This window comes from Pristis pectinata, chromosome 15 (assembly GCF_009764475.1).
Source record: "Pristis pectinata isolate sPriPec2 chromosome 15, sPriPec2.1.pri, whole genome shotgun sequence".
NCBI lineage: Eukaryota > Metazoa > Chordata > Chondrichthyes > Rhinopristiformes > Pristidae > Pristis > Pristis pectinata.
This window is the reverse complement of record NC_067419.1, coordinates 19,172,774-19,198,153: the sequence shown is the minus strand read 5'-3', so window position 1 is coordinate 19,198,153 and position 25,380 is coordinate 19,172,774. Positions and strand designations below refer to the sequence as shown.

Below are 25,380 nucleotides of genomic sequence, written 5' to 3'. Positions count from 1 at the left end.
CTTTTTGACATAGTATGTAGACAATGAAAGGAGCTTTACTGGATCTTGCAGAATGTAGCCAGTCAAGTGGAGGGAGTGTCAGTGGGAAAGCATTTTGGAGGTATTGACCGTAACTCCACATATATCAAAGTGGTTATGGAAAAAAGTTTGGGATGAACCAGGAATAAAGATCTTGAATTAGGAGAAGGCCTATTCCATTAAAATAAGATAAGAACCTGGCAAACATAGACTGGAAGCATATACTTATAGGCAAACCTACATCTGCAAGGAGAAATAACAGGAGTTCAAGGCCAATATGTTCCTGCAAGGGTGAGGGCGAAGGGTAGCAAGTCCAGGGAACTCTGGATGTTGAGGAAGAGTGAGGGTTGATAAAGAGAAAAAATGAAGCTTATGGCAGGTAGAGAGAACTAAAGAGGGAGGAAGCTAGTCAAGAATATAAAAAGTATAGGTAGGAGGTTAAAAAGGAAATTAGGAAGGCAAAGGGAGGTCATGAAATATCACTAGCAGACAGGGTTAAGGTGAATCCAAAGGTGTTTTATAAGTGTATTATGGACAAAAGAATAACCAGGGGAAGAGTACAGCCCATTAGGGATAACAAGGGTAATCCATGCCCGGAGCCAGAAGGTAGACAGTAGGTGAGGTGCTAAATGAATATTTTTCATCGGTATTCACAAAGGAAACTGACTTTGTAATTGGAGGAGTCAGTGAAGGGGAAGTTAAAATTCCAGTGCAAGTTTCTCTAAAGAGGAGGTACTTAATGCCTTAGCAGACTTAAAGGTGAATTAATCCCTAAAGCCAACTGAGATTTATTCTACGCTGCTATGGCAGACATGGGAAGAGATTACTGCAGCTCTGACTAAGATTTTCAGATCTTCATTGGCCATAAGTGAGGTACTACATGACTGGAGAATAGAAACTATGGCCCCCCCTTTTCAAGAAGGGCAGCAGAGAAAAGCCTGGTCATTACAAACCTGTGAGCCTAACATCAGTAGTAGGGAAGTTATTGGAAAAAATTCGGAGGGACAGGATTGATGATCACTTGGAAAGGCAGGGACTAATCAGCATGGCTTTGTCAAGGATAGATCCTATCTGATTCATCTGAATTTTTTGAAGAGGTAAAGTGTATTGATGAAGGTGGTGCTGTAGCTGTGGTTTACATGGACTCCAGTTAAGCCTTTGACAAGGTCACATCTGGAAGATTGGTCCAAAAGATTAACGCCCATGAGATCCAGGGCAAATTGGTAAATTGGATCCAAAATAGGCTTGACAATAGGAGATGGAGGATGATGGTAAAGGACTGCTTTTGTTCCATAGGGCTTGGTGATGTAACTCTTGCTGTTTGTAATATACATAAATGATGTGGATGTAGGAGGTATGATCAGTAAGTTCAAAGATGACACACAGATTGGTGAAGTTGTTGATAGTATGGAGGGTAGTCTTAGGCTAGAGGTCAATACTGATGTGTTGGTGAAATGGGCTGAGAAATGGCAGATGGCATTCAATCCAGATAAATGTCAGGTGATGCAGTTTAGGAGTACTAATGGAACTAGAATGTACACCATGAATGATAGGGTCCTAGTGAGTAATGAGGAACAGAGAGACCTTGGTGTACAAATCCAAAGACCCTTGAAGGTGGCACCGCAGATAGATAGCATGGTTAAGAAGGCGGATGGGATACTGACATTGATTAGTCAGAGCATTGAATACAAGAGCAAGGAAGTTGTGCTCCAACTTAAAAAACATAGGTAAGACCTCAGCTGGAATACTATGTGTGGTTCTGATAAGCACACTATAGGAAAGATGTGATAGTGCTAGAGGTGATTTTGCTTCAGTCGAGCATTTCAATTACGGGAGAGATTGGAGAGGCTAGGTCTGTTTTCCCTGGAGTGGAGAAGATAAAGAAGGGACATGAATGAGGTATCTAAAATTATGAGCGGTATAGATAGGGCTGACTGCAGGAAACTTTTCCCCATATCAGAGGTAAATAAAACAAGAGGACATCGATTTAGGGTAGGTGGAAGATTTAGAGGGGATTTGATGGGATTAATACAAATGGGTAGTCATTGGTCGGCATTGACATAGTGGGCAGAATGGCCTGTTTCCATGCTATATGACTCTATTGGACTCTGGACCTCATCACAGTCTTAGTCCAAACATGGAACTGAGTTGAACTCCAGGTGTGAGGTGACAGTGACTGCCTTTGACATCAAGGTAGCAGTTGCCTGAGCACTACATCAAGGAGCTCAGGTGAAACTGAAGTCAATGGACATCAAGGAGGAAGTACTCTGATGGTTGGATTCATACCTTGAAAAAAGGAAGATGGCTGTGGTTGTTGGAGTTCAATTATCTTAGTTGCAGGATATCAATTCAGGAATTCAACAGGGTTTACTACCTAACTGACCAGACAGTCTATATCTACCTGCAGTCTGAAGATTCCTCTTCACAATCAAGTGCACAGCCAAAATTTTGGGTATATATCATTAATACACATTACAAAAAGTAAGGGTCCAAGTATTGAGCTTGTGGAACCTTGCTGGTAACAAGCTTCCAGTTACAAAAAACAGCCATCTATAATTAACCTTTGCTGTTTGCCACTGAACTTGTTTGGATACAATTTGCCACTTTCCCTTAGATCCCATGAATGTATACTTTTTTGCCTAGCCTGTTATGTGATGTCTTGTCAAAAGCTTTGCTAAACACTATGACAACACAAATGCACTACCCACTTGTAAAATGCTCAATGAATTCAATCAACCAAGTCAAGCATAATCTTCCCTTCACAAATCAAAGCTGACTACTCCTGATTAATCTGTGCCTCTCTAAATGAAGGTTGATACTTTAGAATGGATTCCAATAATTTGCCCACCACAAAAGTTAAATTAACTGGTCTGTAATTACTTGATTATCGTATTCAAAGCCTCTGAAATTTCTCTTCCTTGCCTCTTTTAACAACCTGGGATACATATGATTGGGGCCTGACAGTTTATCCATTTTTCAAAGATAAACTCCAAATATTTCTCCTCTTGCTCTATCTATCCCATCCAACATTTCACACTCATTGCCCTCAACTGCAGTACCAGCAGTCTTCCTCTTTAATCAAGAGTTTCCCTAAATAACCATTAAGAACTTTACTCACATCATGGTCAGGAACTACAACTGTTCAGGGAGCAGTGAAAGAGCAAAATGTGAATGAAGATGATAACACAAGAATGCTCAATTTAACACTCCCACCCAGTAGCTTAGACACTGACAAGGCATGTAAGTTTGAGGTTAGCTTGGAGATGGGATCTGATCAGATACTTGGCATGAGTGGCCTGCAGTCAGTTTAGGAGGAAATGATAGCTACCAAGAGACTAAGCTTGCATACCAAATATAGGGAACTCAAACTAAGTTTTGGTAATATTTCAACTCTGTATCCATCCTGTTTGAAGACATCCACTGTTTAGTTACTATTTCATCTAAAGCATGACTCCATTAATTCAGTTTGTTGGTGGTGCCAGACTAGCAGATTTTCCAGACTCTTTGATGTTATTCCTTCTAAAACTCCAATACACCTTTGATTCAGTTTTGTTTAGATGTTACACAGTAGAATAATTAATTCTCCAGTGAACTCGCTAAATTTAAAGGAAGTGTATGAAACAGAACCAACTGAGTTTTAAGGGAGCACAGGAAGCAGAGCCCCACTGTGTGCAAGGGAGTGTGGGAACCAGGGCCATCGTGTGTGAAAGGGAAAATGGGAAATATGGTCCCAGTTCTGAAAGGTGAGCCAAATGTCAAACAGTGAGGATTTCAGAATAATTAGATGGCACTTTATTGGAGTTTTACTGTACTACTTTTTATTTGTTTTAATATTTTATTTTTTTATCTCTATGAAGTTTCCTGTTTTCAGTGATTTGGCTTTCTCTGAATAGAATAGAAGTATTCTCAACAATAGAAGTATTCACAGACCTCAATGTCAAATAGTTGTGAGGAGAGTCCATAATACGTTCGAACAGAATGAGCAAGCTAGTTCATCGGGTTTATACTCAAGAGTAGGCTTTTATAAGGCTGATCATGAGGTGCTGCATTGAGGTAATATCCATTGAGTCTGGTACATTCAGTATTGAGGGAGAAAACATAACTAAGTAAGCTCTGGGAAAAGTTCTGTGTACATTATTCTTCACAGAAATGCAAAATGGTCAGAATCAATTGCAAATTGAATTAGATTCTTAAAGAGGCAGCATTGCATTTGAAGGCAGTTCAACAACTCCAAAGATCAGTGAGTGACATGACATTGGGAATGCATTTTACTAATGTTAGCATTGGTATGTATATTAATATATAGCCAGAGAGTGACAAGACAGAATGAAATAGTTGAAAGGCTAGGAGATGCCCAGAAAAGCTTATTCAGGAAATGACTTTTTAACTTAAAAAGGGACTGCAGGAAAGAGTGATATCTGATACCTACAGAAAATCAGAGTAGGAGTCAGGATGCAAGATGTTCTGAAAGCAGAAGCACAAAAATGGAGAGTCATAAGCAAGCAAAGTAGAAATTGTTGTACTTGCGTTCTTATATACAGTAGCATACCAAATGCAATGTATAAGTGTAACAACTGTAATAGCTAACAAAAGTTATTAGCCCCTGTGTTTATGATGTGAACAGTTGGTGTTAACAGTATGTTATACAGTATTCACATTTGCAGAACATAATCTGAACAAAACCTGTCTGTAAAGTCATCTACTAGAACTATCCGTACTTGGACTGGATACTTCTGAGATGTTAAATACAGCAAAGAGTGAAGAGTTTTGTAGTTGAGGAGTTCAGAGACTGAATGAAGTTGTGATCAGTTAAACTTATAACAGTGTACATCTGTAAATAACCAGCTCATTGTATAATGTAATTATGTAAATTGTTAACTAATTTCATAACATAACAGTTGATGGTTTTATATGGGTTTATTACTTTTTAAGTAAGAGGTGTCAATTATGTAGATATATCTTTTGGAACTGAGTACTATCTGGTTTGACTTTTGATGCATTATTGTACCATATACTGCTGTAAGTTAAGTGTTTACTACCTTTAGTAGAGGAAACTGTTGGCAGATCTGTTTATCTTAGTAAGAACTGAAGAGCCCACAGAGACTACAGTGGTTGTAGTGGAGCTGGTAATTAGGAAGTTTGCCAAACAATGGCTGGTAATGACTCATTTTAATGTTTATATGAACATAGGAATTAGGAGCAGAAGTAAGCCACTCAGTCCTTTAATTTAGCTCTGCAATTTGATAAGATCAAATTGTAATGTCAACTCTGTGTTTCTATCCACCATGGTAACCCCCTTACTTATCAAGTATCTGTCCACCTCTGCCTTAAAAATATTCAAAAGATACTCCTTCCACTGTCATTTGAGGAAGAGAGTTCCAACAGTTAACAACCCTCTGAAAGAATTAATTTTGACTTGTATTCATCTTAAATGAGTGACCATTTTTGAACAGTGATCTCCAATTCCAGATTCTCCCACATCTACCCTGTTAAGACCCCTCAGGATCTTATGTTTCAATCAAGTCTCCTCTCATTCTTCTATAATCCAATGGATACAAGCCTAGCCTATTCAACTTTTATTGTAAGACAACCCCCATGTTGCATATAAATGTTTGAATATTGTCTTCAATTGCCCTAGTAATGAACAATAACAATCTGTTAGCATTCCTAATTACATGTTGTATCTGTACACAATACTTTTGCTTAGACACTCATATCTTCTGCATCTTGGAGCTCTGCAATCTCTCACCATTCAGTTAATTGGCTGTTTTTTTAGTTTTCTTGTCAAAATGGACTATTTCATTTTACTTCTTATACCAGATCTCATAGAATCATGGAGTTAACATAATACAGAAACAGGCCCTTCAACACAATGTGTCAATGTCAAGCATCAAGTGCCCATTTACACTAATCCCATTTTATTCTTCCCACATTCCCATCAACTTCCCCAAATTCTACCACTGACCTTCACTAGAAGGGTAATTTACAATGGCAAATTAACATACCAACCTGCAAGTCTTTAGGATGTGGGAAGAAACTGGAGCACCTGGAAGAAACCCACACAGTCACAGGGAGAATGTACAACCCCACACAGGCGGCACCAGAAGTCAGGATTGAACATGGATCACTGGAGCTGTGGGGCAGCATCTTCATTAGCTGAGACACAGTGCTGCTCAATCTATGCTCACTCACCTCACAATATCCCTTTCTAGCTTGCTTATATACTCTTAGCAACTTAGTTTCCTACCTATCTTTGTGACATTAGCAAATTTAGCAACCATACCTTCACTCCCTTCATCCAAGTCATTAATATAAATAGAAGTATATTCTTATATTTTTATATAAGCTCCTTGTATTCTGCTTAGGTAGTCTACAACCCTATGGCATGAATATTGAGTTTTCCAATTTTAGGCAATCCCTCCCCCTCCTCCCTTTTCCCTCCTCTCTCTCCTTCTGATCCTTTGGTCCTCCCATTTTTGTCCCCCTTCCCACCCTCCCCCCAGCCCCCCTTCACCCATCTTTTTCCCCTTCTTCCTCCTGGCTCCACCCACCCACTTCACACACGTTTCCCCCACTTCCCCCCCCCCCCACTACCTGGTTCCAATTGCCATTCACCTCTCCTTTCTCCTCTAATGGTTGCCATTCTCATCTCCTTCACTAATCTGACTCCAGCTCTGGTAGTGCTTTGTGTTCCTGCTTATCTCCCTCCAGCAGTTGTCTCCCATCTTCACACTCCCCTCCCCCACCCTGGTCCATCTGTTGTTTTTTCTGTTTCCTCTCTCTCTTTGTCTCCCTTCATCTCTATCATTCACCTGCCACAGTCTTCCAAGTCCACCCCCCATTCACCTCCCCTACCTGGCACTACCTGCCTGTCACCTTACACCCCTCCTCAATCCACCAATCACTTTGGAATTCTTTCTTACCACTCCCCTTCTCCTCTCAATGCTGGCCATCTCTCCACTCCCAGTGCTGATGCAGGGTTTCAACCCGAAATGTCGACAATTTCCTCCTACGGATACTGCTCGACCCGCTGAGTTCCTCCAGTAGATTGTTTGTTGGTAAAAGTTGAGGCCCCTGCATCAACCTCTCATTATATCTTACCAATTGGAAAAAGACCCATTCACACCTACTCTCTGCATTCAATCTTCTATCCCTAAAATCTTACCTCCCACACCATGAGCTTTTGTTTTCTGCAATGACCTTTGATGTGGCAGCTTCTCAATATGAGTCAAAAAGGAGCACCATCACTCTATCACGTCCTGCTTCCCCTAGAACCTTCAGCTTGTGATTACTATCCAATCAAAGCCAGTGGGCTACTATGCCATGACTCTATTAGGCATGGGAAGTATGCTTTCAAGGACTGCTGGGTATTGGATTTATGGAACCACATTCAGGATAAATAAATTTCCTAGTTGGTTTATAAAATGGGTGTCAGGTTCCTTTTAACAATATTCAAAAGGCATGTTTTTTCTTGATAACACTGATAAACTACACTGCACCTCTAATGTTCTTAGGATCTTCCTAGCCTTCTCAGATGCTTCTATACTGTTCCCAGAACCACAGGATACCTTTCTTATTTTTCCTGGGCACTGGAGATGCTTTCGGACTTCTTTCATCACTGCCACACACTGGGGACTGAAGTTAGTGCCCTTGATAATACTAATGAATCAAAGACATTATGAGCACTATCATGGGGGATTTACAATTGTATACACTGCTCGGTTACTCTCAAAAATGGTTTTATTAATGGTTTATCATTAGTTACCAAGGCAGTACAAAATATTTGCATTTTCTGTTTTTTTTTATTTACCTTGTCAGCACTTCAAGCAACTGGTTGAAAATCTTAATGCCAAAGGAACAGGAATTGTAAATAAGGGTCTTATTGAAGCCTTCATAATCTTGAATGAGGTTTGTATATTTTAACATTCTTATTAAAAATTGTCTGGGATTAATTGGGAGGATGGAGGTGTTCCTTTGTACTGCTGTATAATTAGAACTGGAAAACATATTAGCTTTGGTATTTATTAATATTGGGAACAGTCAAAGTTAGCACAATTCTTACATGTCTGGTGGAAGGGAAAGTTCAAAGGGCTGAATTCCTTTTCACATTCTTTATTTTCTAATTCCTGTCAAGCAGTCCACATTGCTATGTTTTCACTTTTAAAATTCCTGTGATCCTCATTTCTTGTATTGTGCCAGGGAAGTTCTGCACAAAAGGTCTTTGCATTGGTGGAACAGGTACGCTTAACAAAAGTGCAGGTAATCCAGGCATTAATCTCTTCTGTTGGTCCTGGAAATGGGCCAGGCTTTCTTCTGGACTCTTTGCATCCAAGGCAGAATGGGCTTCAGGCAGCAAAAAAAGTAAGGATTCATCGTAAACTGAGGTCCAATGCCTGGAATGCCTTGACAATATAGTCCATTGGCAGTTATGGATGTTTTAATTGTTTTTTAAATGTCTGTAATAGAGACATTTAAAAACTTTTTGAATAAGTGCAAATAATAATCAAGAATATTGAACAAAATAAAAGAAAATTAAAAACTCACCGAAAAGTAATTAGAAAAATAAAATAACATAGAATGAATTAGCTCAATCTCCAACCCTTTTCTGCAGGTTGGTGACCTCTTTCATTTTATTCTAAGAATTTAGGTCACATTTGGGAGCGTGTGCTTCCTTAAGCTATTCAATGCAGCATCATTCCAATGGATCTTAAAAAAGATAGGGCAAATTTTAGGCCCATCACCAGAGTGCCTCCTGGAATATCTTAAATCTCTTATTGCTTCGGTATTTATATTCAGTTGTTTTGTCTTCTGTGCTTTGCTTTTTATCTTAACTTCTATTGAGACTAATGGATTTATATTAACTTCTGTTTAAGTTGGAATAGAGATGCCGTGTTTTTGCAATCTTTATTTTGCTATTCTAAAATAGCCAACCACTTCTGACTAGGCTAGGCAAAGTAACTATGCAACAGAAGTCGCAAAACCAAGGGTAAATCTGACAAAGGTCGTTGGCTATTCTCAAAGCCAACACAGTCTGTGGTGAGCCCCTTCAATCCCCACGTCTTTGTCATTTCATGGGAAAATGTACACTGCCATGTAATACCTACTATCCCACAAAAGGAAACAAAATACAATCGTATTCACTTTATTATGTCTGCATTTTGCACCAGTTGTTTCTTCTTGGTGACAAAGAAGTATTGAAAACTTCAAATTTTGAGGCACAGGTGGTGTCCAGGCAGCTATCTAAGACTGGGAGCTCTCAAATTCCTCCAATGTCACCCTTTAACACTGTTCTCTAGTGGAACATGTCCAACAATAGTGTGGCATTTTCTTAAAATTAGGAGCTATTTGTGCCTTAAGTTGCAGGTGCCAACATGTTTCTTATATTGGTAATACACAACTGAATAGAAAATCTACACTTAGATATATGCAAATTGAATTTGTACCACACAATTGTTCAGCTTTTGCGGAAGCATAATTTATACTGTCATATACCCAATGTTGATTGTTGTTCTTTGATTTTCTCCATTCAATTCTATATGCTGCTACTGCTATTTATATTCCTTCTGTTAGTTCAATGAGACAGGACAAGGCAGCCTGTGTAATCAGGCCATCATGCTGATCACAGATGGTGCAGTTGAAGAGTATGAACCAGTGTTTGAACAATACAACTGGCCTGACTGTAAGGTGCGTGCATAAACAACGTGATGAAATATGGATGTTATTACACTCTCAACTTAGAGGCATTTGTAGCAAAGAAAACGGAGAAGTCAGTGAGCTCTTAGCAAATATCAGCAAAATTCTGATGAAGACACAGGACTGAGGCAAAATGGCACATTGGTGGAGATGGGATAAACTATTTTTATGATACGAAAGTCGTTTCCTCCACTGCAAGACAGTTTTGTACCACTTTCTGCATGTGCACCCCTGAGTTCTTTTTACTTTCTAGTTATGTGTAACCAGTAATTTCCAGCCTAAGAGGGATATGTGGATGCCATATTAAATAATTGGTGGTTTACGTAAAAAGTAGAATGTGAAATGTATTGTTTGAGATTGAGATGTTTTAACTTAATCATGTTGCCCTGTGTAAATGGGTGCTAAACATTCAGTCTGATGAGACAGCCTAGAGTATAAGTAATTTCGAGGTTACACATAGGACAGTGGATTCTATCCTTTGCTATGTTGTCTACAGGCACAGAAAAGGCAATAAAAAAAGGGCCCAGGATTCCCCTTGGTTTCTCATTTGATATCCATGATCCACGCCCAGAGTATATAAAACTTAAGTCCCTTTAATGAGAAGTAAAGAAGTTGAGATAATTGAAGCATAGTGCAGTTGGAGAAATCTCTTACCTTTCAATGATCTCAATGCCTCCATATCTATGGGATACAGAAACTCAACAGATGATGATTGCCTTGTTAAGGACACTGGAATTGCAATAAGCCTTCTGAGGAACACTTCAGCTTCTTCCTCTTTGCTGTGTATTATTTCAATAAGCATCAAAATACAGGCTGGCTCCAGGTCAAGAACACTTGACTTATGGACACCCCCTATATGTGAATGAGATCCCATAATATTATTAAATTCAAAAGTCTGAAGTGCATACATACATGCATTCCTACGACTGGCAGAACAAGTTTCCTCTCTCTCGTCACTTGTTTTTTCTTATCAGTCTTATGTGCTTTTGATGGCATTCATTACAATACTGTCGAGACGTGGTTACCCTATCAAGTGATTTTTGCGTTTTTTGTGACATGTGGACAAAATCAACTTGTGGATATGTGCAAAAACGGACCCCATTTGTTAACTAGGGACTGGGGACTAAAAGCTGATTTTCAGCCGGATAACACACATGCCTGGGGCAATCCAGTGAAATGGAATGGAAGAGCTTGACTTATTTGCACCTGAAATGCATTTTTAGTGACAATAATAAACCAATTCCAAGAAAGTAAATGCAGCTAATTATAAATTTCAGAGTTCTTTTCCATGTATGTTGCAACTTTTCTCGGTTGGATATTGCCATGTAAAATTCAGAATGGATGGATGTCCTGGCTTCGTTGGTTTCTTCATTATCCCTTTCACAATCGTGTTCTGAACTATGCAGCAAGCTGCAATGATTTGGGAGGCCCTTTATGTTAAGAAGATTTTATAAAATGAGTGTAAAAGAATATTTCAGTACAGAAGTATATTTGATTGAAAGTATTTTTGATTCTATTTTGAGGAACATTCTTTCCTGCCATTGGACACCCCTGGACTCAAGATTGGGGACACCCGTCTCTACATAAAGCTCCAATCACAACTCCAATAATACCCCCGCCTGACTACTACCCATGTTTTCTTGGACATGGAATTGTGCAGATTTGGGTAGTTCCCAATATGTAGTTGGCAACATTGCTAAAATCATTAAATGAAAGTGGATTTATATTTTAAGGTATCCATGCAAGCTATCCAAGCTATTTGATGCTGACTGCAAAATGCTAAAGCCTGTATTTTTTATATAAGGTAAATGATATACTTTTCTGCAGTTAAATAGTTGGAGGGCTTGAATATTTCTGTTTTTATTTCCAGTTCAATTTATTTTGCTTTTTCAGTTTCAGTTAGTGCTTGAACAAAATAGTATATTTTTAGTTATTAATAAGCTTCACTCGAGACACATCAACTTTCAGATTCAATAATGTATAACTAAATTACTACTAGTAATAATGAGAATTACAGTCTAGATCAGGCTTTACTTTCATTATTTTTAAACAGAATCTTCATTTTCTTTCACGTAATCACAAGCACCATTTATTTTCGCTCCATTTCTGCTCTGCTTTTACTCTTCTGGTTTTTTTTTGCTATTGTCACACCACTGAGCCATGCATCCTGGGATTGGTCATTCAATTCAAAGGAGAATTTGAAAGTGATTTGCAACATTCTTAATGCAAAATTAATGAAGTGCAGATTTTGCATTGTTGAAATTTATTACCAGCATAGAATTCATTGGTGAAAAGAGAAACCTTTGGGGGTTTAGGGCAGCATGGTAGCATAGCGGTTAGCGTAATGCTATTACAGTGCCAGTGATCAGGGTTTAATTCCTGCCTTTATCTGTAAGGAGTTTGTACGTTCTCCTTGTGACTGCGTGGGTTTCCTCCAGGTGCTCCGGTTTCCTCCCACATTTCAAAGACATATGGGTTAGTAGGTTAACATGGGTGTAATTGGGCGACGCGGACTCATTGGGCCGGAAGGGCCTGTTACAGTGCTGTATAAATAAAAGTTTTAAAAAAGACTTTTTGGTTACAACCAAAAAATTCAAGCCTTAGATATTTTTACTTAGACCTTAAAAGAAAGGATAACAACATGGTGTGTTTGTACTGTGTATGAAATATATACATTTTATGCATTGGAGCCATGGCAGGCTATTCATGCCATCAGGAATAAGTTACAATAGAAGTATGAATCTTAACCTAAGGGAGAAGAATTTATAAAGTGAAGGAAGATCAGCAGAATAAGCTGAACCGAACAAAGGACCAAGAGATGAAATAGGAATTAAGAATTAATTAGTTTCCTTTTTCCTGTTTAAACCTCCAAAGAAAGGCTCAAAACAGTATCCAAACCTCTTGGCTGTTTCCTTAATGTATCTTTGCAATTTGAATTCACTGTCCTTAACTTCTCTTGAAGGTGCGCCTGTTTACATATCTGATTGGCCGGGAGGTAACATTTGCTGAACAAGTCAAGTGGATAGCATGCAACAATAAAGGTAAGAAATCTGCCTTCAGAAAATAAGTTTTAGATAGATATTGGGAATTTGTAACACGAATACAGATATGGAATAAATGCAGGCAAGTGGGATTAATATAGATGGTGCTTGGCATAGACACAGTGGGCTGAAGGGCCTGTTTCTTTGCTGTACCACTCTATAACTCTATATTGCTGGCAATTTCTGCTTCAGTACTGCAGAAAAAAATGGGCTGAGGCTGTACAATTTCCTGATATATGCTGTCAACTTATTTTCCAAAATACTGTTTTAGTTAATCATTTTCAGCTTTGTAAATTTACACAAATTTGATTATTGCCTCTGAAAATACATTTATTCTAAAGTTGTATAAGTGCAAAGGTAAGAAATAACTATAAATGTTTCCACTCATAAATGGGAGTATACATTACAAGCTAAATGCTCAGCCCAACAGTGATCACAACTCCTTAAATTTTAAGATAGTTATGAATAAGGACCTTGTGTTAAAGTACTAGATTGAGGGAGGGCAAATTATGACAATATTAGACAGGAGTTGGGGGGAGTAGTTGTTATAGGACAAGTCCACATCTGACATATGGGAGTTGTTTAAAGATCAGCTGATCAGAGTTCAGGTTTGATTCCAGTAAGGAGGAAGGACCAGGATGGCAAGGTAAGGGAACCTTGGATAACAACAGAGGTTGTGAGTTTAGTCAAGAAGATAAAGGAAGCATATATAAGGTTTAGGAAGCTAAAATCAGACGGGGCCCTTGATGAATATAAAGAAAGCAGGAGAGAACTCGAGCAGTGATTTAGGAGGGCCAAAATGAGCCATGACATGTCCTTGGTAACTAGGATTAAAGAGAATCTCAAGGCATTTTATACTTACATTAAAAACAAAAGGATAACTAGGGAGAGGATAAAACCATTCAAAGATAAAATAGGGAGTTTATGGCTGGATGTGGGCGAGGTACTAAATTAGTACTTCTGTGTCAGTATTCACCAAGGAGAAGGTCATGGAGGTTAGTGAGAGCAGTGTGGGGCATGCTGATGTGCTATGGCATTTTGAGATCAAGAAGGAGGTGGTGCTGGGTCTCTTGAAGAAGATTAGGGTGGATGAGTCCCCAGGACCTGATGGGATATATCCCAGGTTACTGAAAGAGGCAAGAGAGGAGATCACTGGGGCCTTGACAAAGATCTTTGTATCATCACTAACAACGATTAGAGGACTGGACAATAGCTAATATTGTTCCTTTGTTCAAGAAGGAAATTGGGATAATCCAGGAGATTACAGGCTAATGAGCCTCAAATCAGTGATAAGAAGCTATTGTAGAGGATTCATAGGAATAGGTTTTATGCACATTTGGAAAGGCATGTCCTGATTAGGAATAGTCAGCATGGCTTTGTGCACGGCAGGCCATGTTTTACAATCTTGATTGAGTTTTTTGAGGAGGTGATGAAGGTAATTGATAAGGGTAGGGCATTGGATGTTAACAACATGGACTTTAGTAAGACATTTGACAAGGTCCCTCATGGTAGGCTGATCCAGAAGATTAAATTGCACGGGATCCACAGTAATTTAGTAGTTTGGATTCAGAATTGGCTTGCTTGTTAAAGAACAGAGGGTAGTTGTGAATGGTGTTATTCTGGCTGGAGGTCCGTGACCAGTGGTGTTCCACAGGGATCAAAGCTGGGATCTCTGTTGTTTGTGATGTATATAAATGATTTGGATGAAAATGTAGACGGTGGGTTAGTAAGTTTGCAGATGGCAGAAAGGTTGGTGGAGCTGTGGACAGTGAAGGAGATTGTCAAAGGATACAGCAAATATATATCAGTTACAGATATGGGCAGAGAAATGGCAGAGTATGATCCGTGCAATTGTGAGGTGTTGCACTTTGGGAGGTCAAATGTAAGGGGAAAGTATGCAGTTAACAACAGGACAGCTACATAAGACTTTGGTTAGGCTGTACTTGGAGTATTGTGTGCAATACTAGTCACCCCATTACAGGAAGGATGTGTAAATTTTGGAAAGGATTCGGAAGAGGTGTACCAGGGTGCTGCCTGGATTAGAGGGTATGAGCTATAAGGAGAGGTTGGGCAAACTTGGGTTGTTTTCTCTGGAGATCTGGAAGCTGAAGGAAGACCTGACAGAAGTTTATAAAATTAGGTGAGGCATAGATAGGGTAGATAATCAGAATCTTTTTTCCCATGTAGAAATATCAAATACAAGAGGACATGCATTTAAGGTGAGGGGGGAAAGTTTAGGGGAGATGTGTGGGGCAGGTTTTTTTACACAGAGAGTGGTAGGTGCCTGAAAGGGGTTGCCAGGGGTTGTGGTGGAAGGAGATACAATAATGATGTTTAAGAGCCTTCAGATGGGTACATGAAATGAGGGAATATGGGTCATGTGCAGGCAGAGAGATTTAGTCTAATTTGGCATTGTGTTCAGCACAGACGTTGAGACTCGAAGAGCCTGTTGCTGTGTTGTTCTGTTCTATGTTCTAAAAACACATGTAGGAACCCTCAGCTAATAGCAGAAAGCATTTAAGTGTGATCTTTTTCTGTTTTAATGTAGCAAAATGTATTCTAATTTATATAACACTATAGTTCAGTTGTACAGCAATTTAGAGCAAAATGGGAAGATGTAGATTTATTTCCACGTGATGACAAATTGTTCTCAATTCTACTGTTAAGGTTATTTGTGACCTTTGAATTGGAGTGAGAACTTTTCCTGAATTACGTTTTGTGCTTTGGATTATGCCTGCTTGGAACACTTTCCATTTTCCATCCACGTTTCACTTAGAATTTTTACTGCTGGTGGAAAACTTTAAATCCTAATGATTGTGCCAGCCTACTATACACCAGATCTCTTAGGTTTGAAATTTCCTTCTTATTTTTATGCAGGACTTGAATATATGTCAGTCACCCATTATCATACAGTCTTTTCCCAGTTTTGCTGCTGAAAGTCGTTTGTTGGAAAAGAAACCCCTCCATTTTCAGAAGACATAAACACCATACACCATATAGTAAGATAACATCACCCATCAAAACTATTGGCATTACTACTCCAATCTGAATGTTGCTAGCAAATGCATTCATGTAATGAGGTAAACACCAGAACTGTCTACTATTAGAGTAATATTGGCATCATTGCTCTTCCTACCCTGAAAGCAAAATCAGTCATGTTGTACAATGGAAGGCCAAGCCAACAGCACATTTTTAAGATGCCCTTTAAAGTTGAAGGTTCCATACATTATGTATTACAAGCAAAAGAGGTTTGTGTAAAATAGTGTAAACTATGCTTAACTTTAGCTGATAAATTAATGAGGAACTCTTAATAACTGATGTAGCTTTATAATATCTGTGACCTCTAATTATTGGCCCTAGCTTGCAATGCAATAAATAGGCAGTAAACATGGTTTCTTCTGTGTTTGGAAGACTGCCAAAGGCAGAATTGAAAGTACAGGAGAAGGCAATAGTCCATCCACCTATGTCTCTTTGCATAGGTTTATAGTGCCCAAAGCTTATATGAATGCAAGTGATGAAATGTGCTGCAAGACCGAAGGGACAGACAAGATACTAATGAGTTGTGACCTTGACAAAGCTAATCAGTTCCTTCACATATTTCTCAACTTGTTTCATGGTTGATCAAATAATCCTCCTGCTACTGTTTTCCCACAATATTGTTAGGTAGAGAGTTCCAGGATTTAGACCATCAGTGATGATGGAATAGCAATATATTCCCAATTAAGAACAATGTTTGACTCAGATAGAATTTAATCATACCCAAATTCAGTGCCTAGGTCAATGCTGGGCTGTCCAATTTTATTGTTTCCTGTATTAATGCAGCCGTTTGATATAAATAAATTGTCAAATGAAGGCCATTTCAGAGGACAGTAAAGAATAGTAAATAAAAATAAGCTATGTTGCTGTGATGCTGACAGATAATGAAAGCAGATTTTCTGTCTTGAAGGCCATTAATGCACCAGGTAGTTTCAATAGTTTCTCCATTACTGGGATATTATTTTTAGTTTCCACATTATTTAGTTAATTGAGTTTAAATTTCATACCTACTAACTCAATGGGACTTGAACTCGCAGCTCTGAATTGTTAATACAGCCTTTAGTAATTTGATCATTGCACCCATCCCCATCCCAATCTGCAGTGGTTTCTCTTAGCACTCCTGCACTATTACTCCTGATGACTCTCAAGGATATACTTTGACAATGTCATATTTTTCATTTACTTGGCAACATCAATCAAAAACACAATGTAAATTCACATATGTCTGCTGACAACATCCTATTTCACCTCTACCTCACTGGACCCTTCCACAGTTCCCAAATTGTCAGTCCAGTACTTGGTGAACTGAAAGTTTTAAGGTCATTAGATTGTTTTACTAAACCATTCAGTAGCCATTCATTTCATCCTTCTCTCTATAAACTGATTGAAACTGAACTAATCTGTTTGCAACTTTGGTGGCTCTATCACTCCCAGTTCTTATTCTTATATTCAGATTCCTTCAACCTTTCATTCCTCCCTACCTCTGTAATTACATCTATTCCTAAATCCTTGCAATTCAGCTATTCCTTCAGCTTTCAACTTTGTAAGCTCTGGAATTCCCTTCCTAAATATCTCTGCCTCTCTTTCCTGCTTTAAGATATTATCTAAACCTTTCTCTTTGATTAAGCTTTTTGTCATCTTCCATAATATCTGCTCACATGATTTGGCATTTTATTTTGTCTGATTACTCTTCAATGAAATGCCCCAAAATGTTAAACCATGCTAAAAGTGCAATAAAATGTAAATTGTTGTTGCTGTTGATTCCCTAAAGAAAGAAAGAATTTGCATTTTTATAGCACCTTTCATTATCTTACTATTTTACAAGCACTGAACTATTTTTGAAATATAGGAAAGGAAACTTTAAATGACTGAGAATAAAGAGAATTTTACAGCACAGGAGGAGGAAGTTGAAGCACTCACATAGTGACAAGTCTCTTAAAGAACCATTCACCTAATTCAATTCTTCTACCCTTTTCCTGTATTCTTCTAACTATTTTTTATCAAGTATTTATCCTCATTGCTTTTAAAACTAATAATTAATTTTTCTGATGCAACCTTTTATATTCTGATAACCTCCGTTGAAAAATAAAGCCTCCTAAGCTCTCATACACTCCTTAGGGATAGATGTTAAATTTATGCTTCCTAATTACTGATTCAGGAACCAGCAGGAATGTTTTATTCAGATCTGTCCACACACTGCACCCTCCCCACTGCATCTCCATCCATTGATTTTTGTTTTATTTTTAAAAACAAGAATTCTAGTTGAAGTTAACTTTGATTCTGCCTTCATGCTGAAATCCATCATTGAAAGTATTCACCAAACTTTCAGTTCAGATATTTGGTGACTACACTGAACAGTTAAAAGATGACAAAACAAAATAAGCATTGACTTAAGTAGCCATAATCTATTACTGCCTTTGTTTTGTTCAACTCCTAATACTTTATAAGAGTGACCCAATGATCATATGTTAATTAATTACAGGATACTATACTCATATTTCAACTCTGGCTGATGTTCAGGAAAATGTCATGGAATATCTTCATGTTCTCAGCCGCCCAATGGTCATTAATCATGATCATGACATTATATGGACAGAGGCGTACATGGATAATGCTGTAAGTTTCCTTTTCTACCATATCTGTGGAATAGTGTATGATCAAATATATGTGAATGTTCGAGTGCATAACTCTTTATATGTAGTCCTTTGTAAGGTATTTTAATGTATTCTTTCTCTCAATTTTATCTTCTGTCTTATGGACTGCATCTGGCATCTATTACGAACATATGAATAAGGAGCAGGAGTAGGTCACTTAGCCCCTCTAATAAGATCATGGCTAATCTGACTGTAGCCTTACAAGATACAAGAGACTGCAGATGCCAGAATCTGAAACAAAACACAAACTGCTGGAGGAATTCAGCGGGTTGAGCAGTATCTACAGGGGAAGAGGAATTGTCAACATTTCAGGTCAAGACCATGCATCAGAATTGAGAGTGGGGAGGGAAGATATGGAGAGGAGAGGAAGAGGTGTGAGACAGGAGAAGGAGGGGTGAAGAATGGCTGGCAGTCAGCCACATGAGGAAGGGTTAGGGGTGGTGATGGGAGTCAGCTGGGTAATAAGCAGAAGGATAACCCTTGCCTCCCATGTTCCCTTGTATTTCCTTCTGATCTACCTCCTGTCCTCCCATTTTATCCCCTTTCCCATACCTTCTATTCCTCCCTCCTTCAACCCTCCATCACCCATTTTTATCCTTCTCCTCCTCCTCGCCCATCCATTCACTACCCACACATTACACCCACTGGGTCCCCTCCCCCATCTAGTTACATCTGCTCTTCATCTCCCCACTAATGGTTCCCATTATCACCTTCCTTAGGTTCCAGCACTCATAGCCTTTGTGTTCCTGCTTATCACCTGCCAGTTGCTGTCTCCCCTCCCCTCCCCTCCTCGCAACTGACTCTATCTGCCCATCATCCTTCACCCCTCCTTGGTCCATCTATCATTTACCGGCCCTGGCTCAATCCTCCCCTTCTCTTCTTTATATTGGCTATCTTTCCTCTCCACTCTCTGTCCTGATGCAATGTCTTGACCCAAAACATAGACAATTCCTTTCTTCCCACAGATCCTACTCAACTCACTGAGTTCCTCCAGCAATTTGTTGATTGTAGCCATCAACCTGGGATAACCTTTCACTACCTTGCCTATCAAACATCTATCTACCTCTGCCTTAAAAAAACATTCAGAGAATATGTTTTCACTAACCTCTTAGAATGAGAATTCCAAGACTTACAACCCTCTGAGAGAAAAAAATTCATCTCATCTCTTTCTTAAATGGGCCCTTATATTGTCAGCTGATTTAATCTTACATTAATGCTGATACATTACATAAGACAATGTTTTAGGATATCTCAGGGGTTTTGTCAATTAAATTTAATTTTGCAGCATTTTTAATTGGACTGATCAAATTGTTTTTAGCTCTTCACTAGCTATAACATTAAGAGAGCTGGAAGAGAGTGGTGCATCATGCAAGATATTGCGTGTTAGTGAAATGGGTGCTAACTTCTGCTACAAAGAGCTCTAACCTGGATGTGACCCAGATTCTGCTGTAAATCCATTCATTCTTCATACCCTTTTCATGTACAGTAGATTAAATCTGATGCAAAACAAGCAGTAGGTCACCAAGCTCAGGAAGGTCCAACATTGATTTGGTAAGAGTGCATAAAAGAGGGGGCAAAGGGAGATTATCTGCTGCTTCGTCCTGTTCACTGTTCTGGAACTTTTCTCTCCTGTTAAATTACATTCTCTGCAGAGCTCCAGAATGATTCAACATCATCAAACGTAAGGATTCATCGATAGTTTTCATTCTTTTCTATGTATTTTTTTTAATATTTGCAAATTATTTATCAATTTCTATCTGAAGGAACTGCCTGTTCCCAAAGATCAGTCAGTCCTTTTATAGGTAACTAAGTGGACTTCTTATTCTTTGAAGTTCATAATCTGTGGGAGTCCCAAGCCTGGAAAATGGCCTCTGTACTGATTTTCAGCAGAGAGAAATCTATGGAGGCCTTAGAGAAGACATATTAAGTCCCAAGTTGTGCTTGACCCAGCCAGCCCCCTCTGTACCAGCATCACAGCCTAACAGCTGCACAGCTCCTAAGTTCTTGCCAGTGTCAGTACCTTGGTTGTTCTGTGAATGCACCAGGCCGCAAATGACAATTAGGCTGCATGTGTGCTGTCAGAGGCCTTTTTACTGTCTCCAAATGTCTTTGTGACAGTGGAAAATTTTAAAATAAAAAATTGTTAAGATTATTGAAGAATGTGTACCAAAATAATTTAAAATGCATTAAACTGCTGTTAATTAATTAAAATCATAAAATTTCAGTGATGTAAAGAAAAGTAATCAAAAAACCTACTTAAACTTTCTTTTTAAATTAAGTTTAGTGCTTCTATTCAAATGCATGAGGCCATGGCTAGTGTGATAGAAAGAGATTAGCAGGTGTACAAAGGAAAAAAATTCAATGTATGAGTCATTGGATGCATCTTACCTTCAGTGTTTTCCCAACTTCCATACTGCAGTTTACATGTTTGTAAGTCTGGAGCATACTGCTGCATACACTGCAGCTTGCCGGTGACTGTCGATAGAATTGCTTACCTGCCAGCACAGGCCATGGTGGGGAACACAGGCAACTTGAAATTGGACAGGACCCATAAATGAAATAGGGTTTAAATAGGAAAAAATTCTGTCTGCTCAATGGAAGCATATAGATTGACCAGTATAATCTTGGCAAGACCAAAAGACGTGCAAGGATTCTTGACTGCATGGAAGGATTTCCAGCTGGATTAATTGAGAAGAGAATCCTGGACTCACTTAAGCAAAGAAAAGAAGCAGGTTATAGGGGCCCTTCTGGATAATTGAATAATAGAGAAGTGAATGATCAAATTCATATTTAATTACTTTGAATTTACAAAACTCAGGTGAAACGGCGTCATGAATTTCAGGAATTTACTAGAGGTATCGAACTGAAGTGGACTGTGAACTCTTACAATTTCAGCTATTGCATAAGCAGTTTGTATCCACAGACTCTCTAGAACTCATGTTGGTATTTGAAAGAGATAATTGAAAATTGTACTTTTATTTACAATCTTCAGAAATATTATCATCATCTGTGCTCAATCCAGCCATGCTCCTAATCTTCCACACTGCTTCACCATGCTCAGGCTAGTGTTATAGCAAGCTGCATAACTCTGGAAATTAAGAGAATTTTAAACTAAACAGTGAGGGCAAGGAATCAAATATCAGAAGCTGCAATAAGTCAAAGAATAAAGTCTAAATAGTAAGGTATTAACATGGGAAATAACATGACTGAAAAGGATAGAGAGTACAAGAACTGAGAGTCCAAAAAGCAATAAGTAAGAATGATCTGATAGCAATTACAGAGACATGGCTGCAAGCTAACATAGTTTGAGCCTAGATATTGAAGACATAGATTGAGCCTAATTATTGAAGGGATGTGACATTTAGGAAGACCAGGAACCTAGGAAAAGGTGAAGGAATGGCTTTAATGATGATGTTAATGTGACAGAGAGGGATAATCTAAGATAAGGAAATTTAGAATGAAGGTGAGAAATAATAAAGACAAGCAATCACATGGGGGAGTGCTGTAGAGGCCCCCTGATAATAACCATACTATAGGGTGAGTTATAAAAGAAAAATTGAAAAAAATAATGGGAGCTTGTCAGAAAAGTATGGTGGTAATTGTGGAAGTTCTTAATCAATATATTGACTAGAAAATTCAGAAGGGCAAAGATAGTCTAAATGAGGAGTTCCCAGAGTGTTTCTCAGCTAGTTTCTTAAAGTACCCTGTCTCCAAGTTAAGCAGAGTGCTGGCCATACTAGACCTGGTATCGTAAAATGAGATTGGGTTAAGTAATGACTTCAAAGTGAAATTGTCACCAGATAGCAGCAATCATTTTATGACTGAATTTTACATCCAGTTTGAGGGAAAGAAGAATGTGTCCAAAACTGGTATTTTAGACTTAAATAAGGGCAAGTATGAAAGCGGACTTAGCTGAAGAGAACTGGCAAATCAGCTTAAGGGATTGGTCAGTTGAGATGCAGTTGCAGACATTTAAGAGAATTTTTCAGAATAAGCAGAATAGCTACATTCCAAAGAGATTATTATCTAAATGGTGAAAGATTGCAGAGCTTTAAGATGTAGAAGGATCTGGGTGTCAAAGTGTATGTTTTGCATAAGACCAGTATGCAGGTAAAGCAATAATTAGGAAGGTTAACAGAGTGTTATTATATATTGCTAGAGTAATTGAAAACAAAAGTAGGGAGATTATGATTCAGTTATATAGGGGATTGGTGAGAACAATCTGGAGTACTGTGTATAGTATTGATCTCCTTATTTAAGATAGGGTCTTAATGCATTGGAAGCGGCTCAGAGAAGATATATTGGACTAATACCTGGAATATACAAATGCATTGAGTGGGCAGGCTAGGCTTGTTTCTGCCTGAGTTTTAAAGAGTGAGGAGGGACTTGATTAAAATGTATAAAATCCCTAGGGGTCTTGAACAAGTGGACTTAGGATGTTTTGTTGGAAAATTTAGAGCTAGTGGTCACCGTTTTAAGATTAGGGTTTGCCATTGGTGTTTTTTTCCCTCTTTGTTACAGTATTTGAGGAGCAGGCTCCCTAGTGCCTTGTAATATTGCACCACATCTTCAGTTCATTCATGCTCCATACCCCTTGCAATAAAGGACAATGTGCCATTAGTCTTCCTTATTACTTGCTGTATCTATAAGTTAACTTATTGTGTTCCTAGCACTAGGGTTCCCAGATCCCTTTGTAGCACAACATTTTGTAGTTTCGCTCCATTTAAATCCTAATTTACTATTTTATTCTTCCTTTCAAAGTAGATAACGTCACTTTTTCCCACATTGTACTCCATCTGCAACTTCTTGCCCATTCACTAAACTTACTATGCAACTTTGCTGTTTTTTGTGTCTTCCTGAACTCACCTGTCTTTGTATCAACAAATTTGGCTGTGGTATCCTTGGTCTCTTCATCCAAATCTTAAATATAGATAATAGTTGAGGCCCCAGTCCTCCATTTGGCACTCCACTAGTTACAGATTACCAATTTGAAATGACTCTTATCCTGACTCAGTTTTTTCATAAGTTAGCTGCTTCCCTATCAATGCCAATACATCAGCCCTAACCCCATGCATTGTGAAAACTGGGAGATGTGATCATAACTATTTGCAAGGGCCAGTAAGATCAGCCTGTTAATTGCACAATTTTTTATAATTCCTTTTATTGCTGCTGATCATTGTACTCTAATCTTGCTTCTCCATCCAGTTCTTTGCATTTCTTGGTCCCTCTCCTTCACCATTGGTAGTAAAGTACATGACCATGCATTCTATTCTTCTTTCTCACTTCATCTCTAATACATTTTGTGTCATGCTTAAAAGTCTCCTCAAAGAATCTCTGTTCAGTCAAACTTTCAAGCATTTCCCTTGGCTTTTTTTCCCCCTGAACTCTTTATTCTGTGCTTCTCTTTCTTTTGGAAAGTGCCTTTTCATATCTTTTATACTAACTATGTTGTATGTGTGCAATTGCTGTAATTAATTAGTCTGAGATAGTGGCAACCAATTTTGATATGATCTGAGTTGCTCAGTTAATGTTAATATCTTCCTGTTAAGGATGGCTAAAATTAGGCTGGGTTGTTTCTCCTGATTGTTATTCTGTTTCTCAGGCGGGAAGTACTTGGTGCGTACAGTGAGTGGGACCGGCTGTATTGAATATTTCTCCATTGTCAAGTTGTGTATTCATGAACCAAAGTCTGACAGAAAGAATCCAGAAATCCCTTTAATCTTTTCAAATGGTCTTTAGGGTCCTTTTGCTTATGAATACCACTTCCTGATTGAGTAAAGAGAGTAGATCCTATGACATAACAGGACATGTTTAAGAAAAAAATGACACACTGGTAAACTGCAAAATACACAATGTGCATTGAAGCTTACACAGGAATCAGCTCCAAACCAAAAAAGGATTTTATACTTCTTGGAATATATTGTGGGGCCAAGGGAAAAATGGTGTCAAGGCAGAAAAATTAACTGCTATGTGCACTGAACAGATTGATTGATTTTTCTGTTAAAAGTGAAACAATGATCGCCAAGGAAATTTTTGTATTTTTATTCCATTCTAATTGTTTCAGTAATCTCTGTCAGTGAGTACTTGAGAAGTACTAACAGATTTCTGTTACCTCACAATGATGGTGTGCCTGATGTGTTGCAGTCGGAGATAACCAACTAAATGCACCCCTCTCTTAGAGCCACTACTCGTACACTAAAGTGACCAAGTTACATAGTCTATCTTGGAAGAATAAAAGTTTGATATAAATGTTGAATCTCTCATTAATGTACTAGGTAGCTTTGCAGATTTGTGAATGATGTGAGAAATAAATTGATCACTCAAAATAAAAGCCTCCAAATTGTTTGTCAGATGAATACAAATATGCAAGATCACAAGTGAAAAGTAAAAGCAGTAAATATCAAAGAAAGTTATTCTTAACAAATAGTGACAGGGCAATACAATGTTGGGAGATGTTTTGCAGAATGGAAAAAGATGAATAAGATAGTTCGCTATCAAATACACAAGTAAAAGACTTTGGCCTTTAAGTTACATTATAGAATCAAAGTGTTCCATGACTTAACACATTTATATCAATTTGTTTGTGATTTGCTTCAGTAGTGGTGTTAATCTATGTAAAACAAGCTGGTTAAAACCTCCTCCACAACAGTTAATAAAGAAATTTTGGTTGAGGTTCTAGTCATGCTTCAGAACATGGAAATTGTGTGTCCTCTTTCACTTTCTGAACAAGGAGATTGCTTCTTCTCCCTCTGTATGAGAAGTGCAAAGAAGTTTGCTCACGGGCAAACAGTAAGGAATACAAAGTTATTTTCTAATATAACTTTCAGCTTTTCAGATCTCCAAGAATGAGTGTCACTTTGAATTGCCAGCGGTCTATTTAGATTCCCACCATTACAATTTTTATTGTGTTGCATTGGTTTCTATGAGGTCCAATACAT

The 25,380-nt window shown here is 38.3% G+C and overlaps 1 protein-coding gene across 1 annotated transcript in view; it reads left to right on the top strand.

Moving 5' to 3' along the window:
• LOC127578541 (voltage-dependent calcium channel subunit alpha-2/delta-4-like) overlaps positions 1–25,380 on the top strand; it is a 343,330-nt gene that overhangs the window by 78,812 nt on the left and 239,138 nt on the right. The window contains 4 exon segments of the mRNA XM_052030691.1: positions 7,837–7,926; positions 9,589–9,702; positions 12,674–12,752; positions 18,271–18,404. Of these exon segments, the coding sequence (XP_051886651.1) occupies positions 7,837–7,926; positions 9,589–9,702; positions 12,674–12,752; positions 18,271–18,404 (417 nt within the window).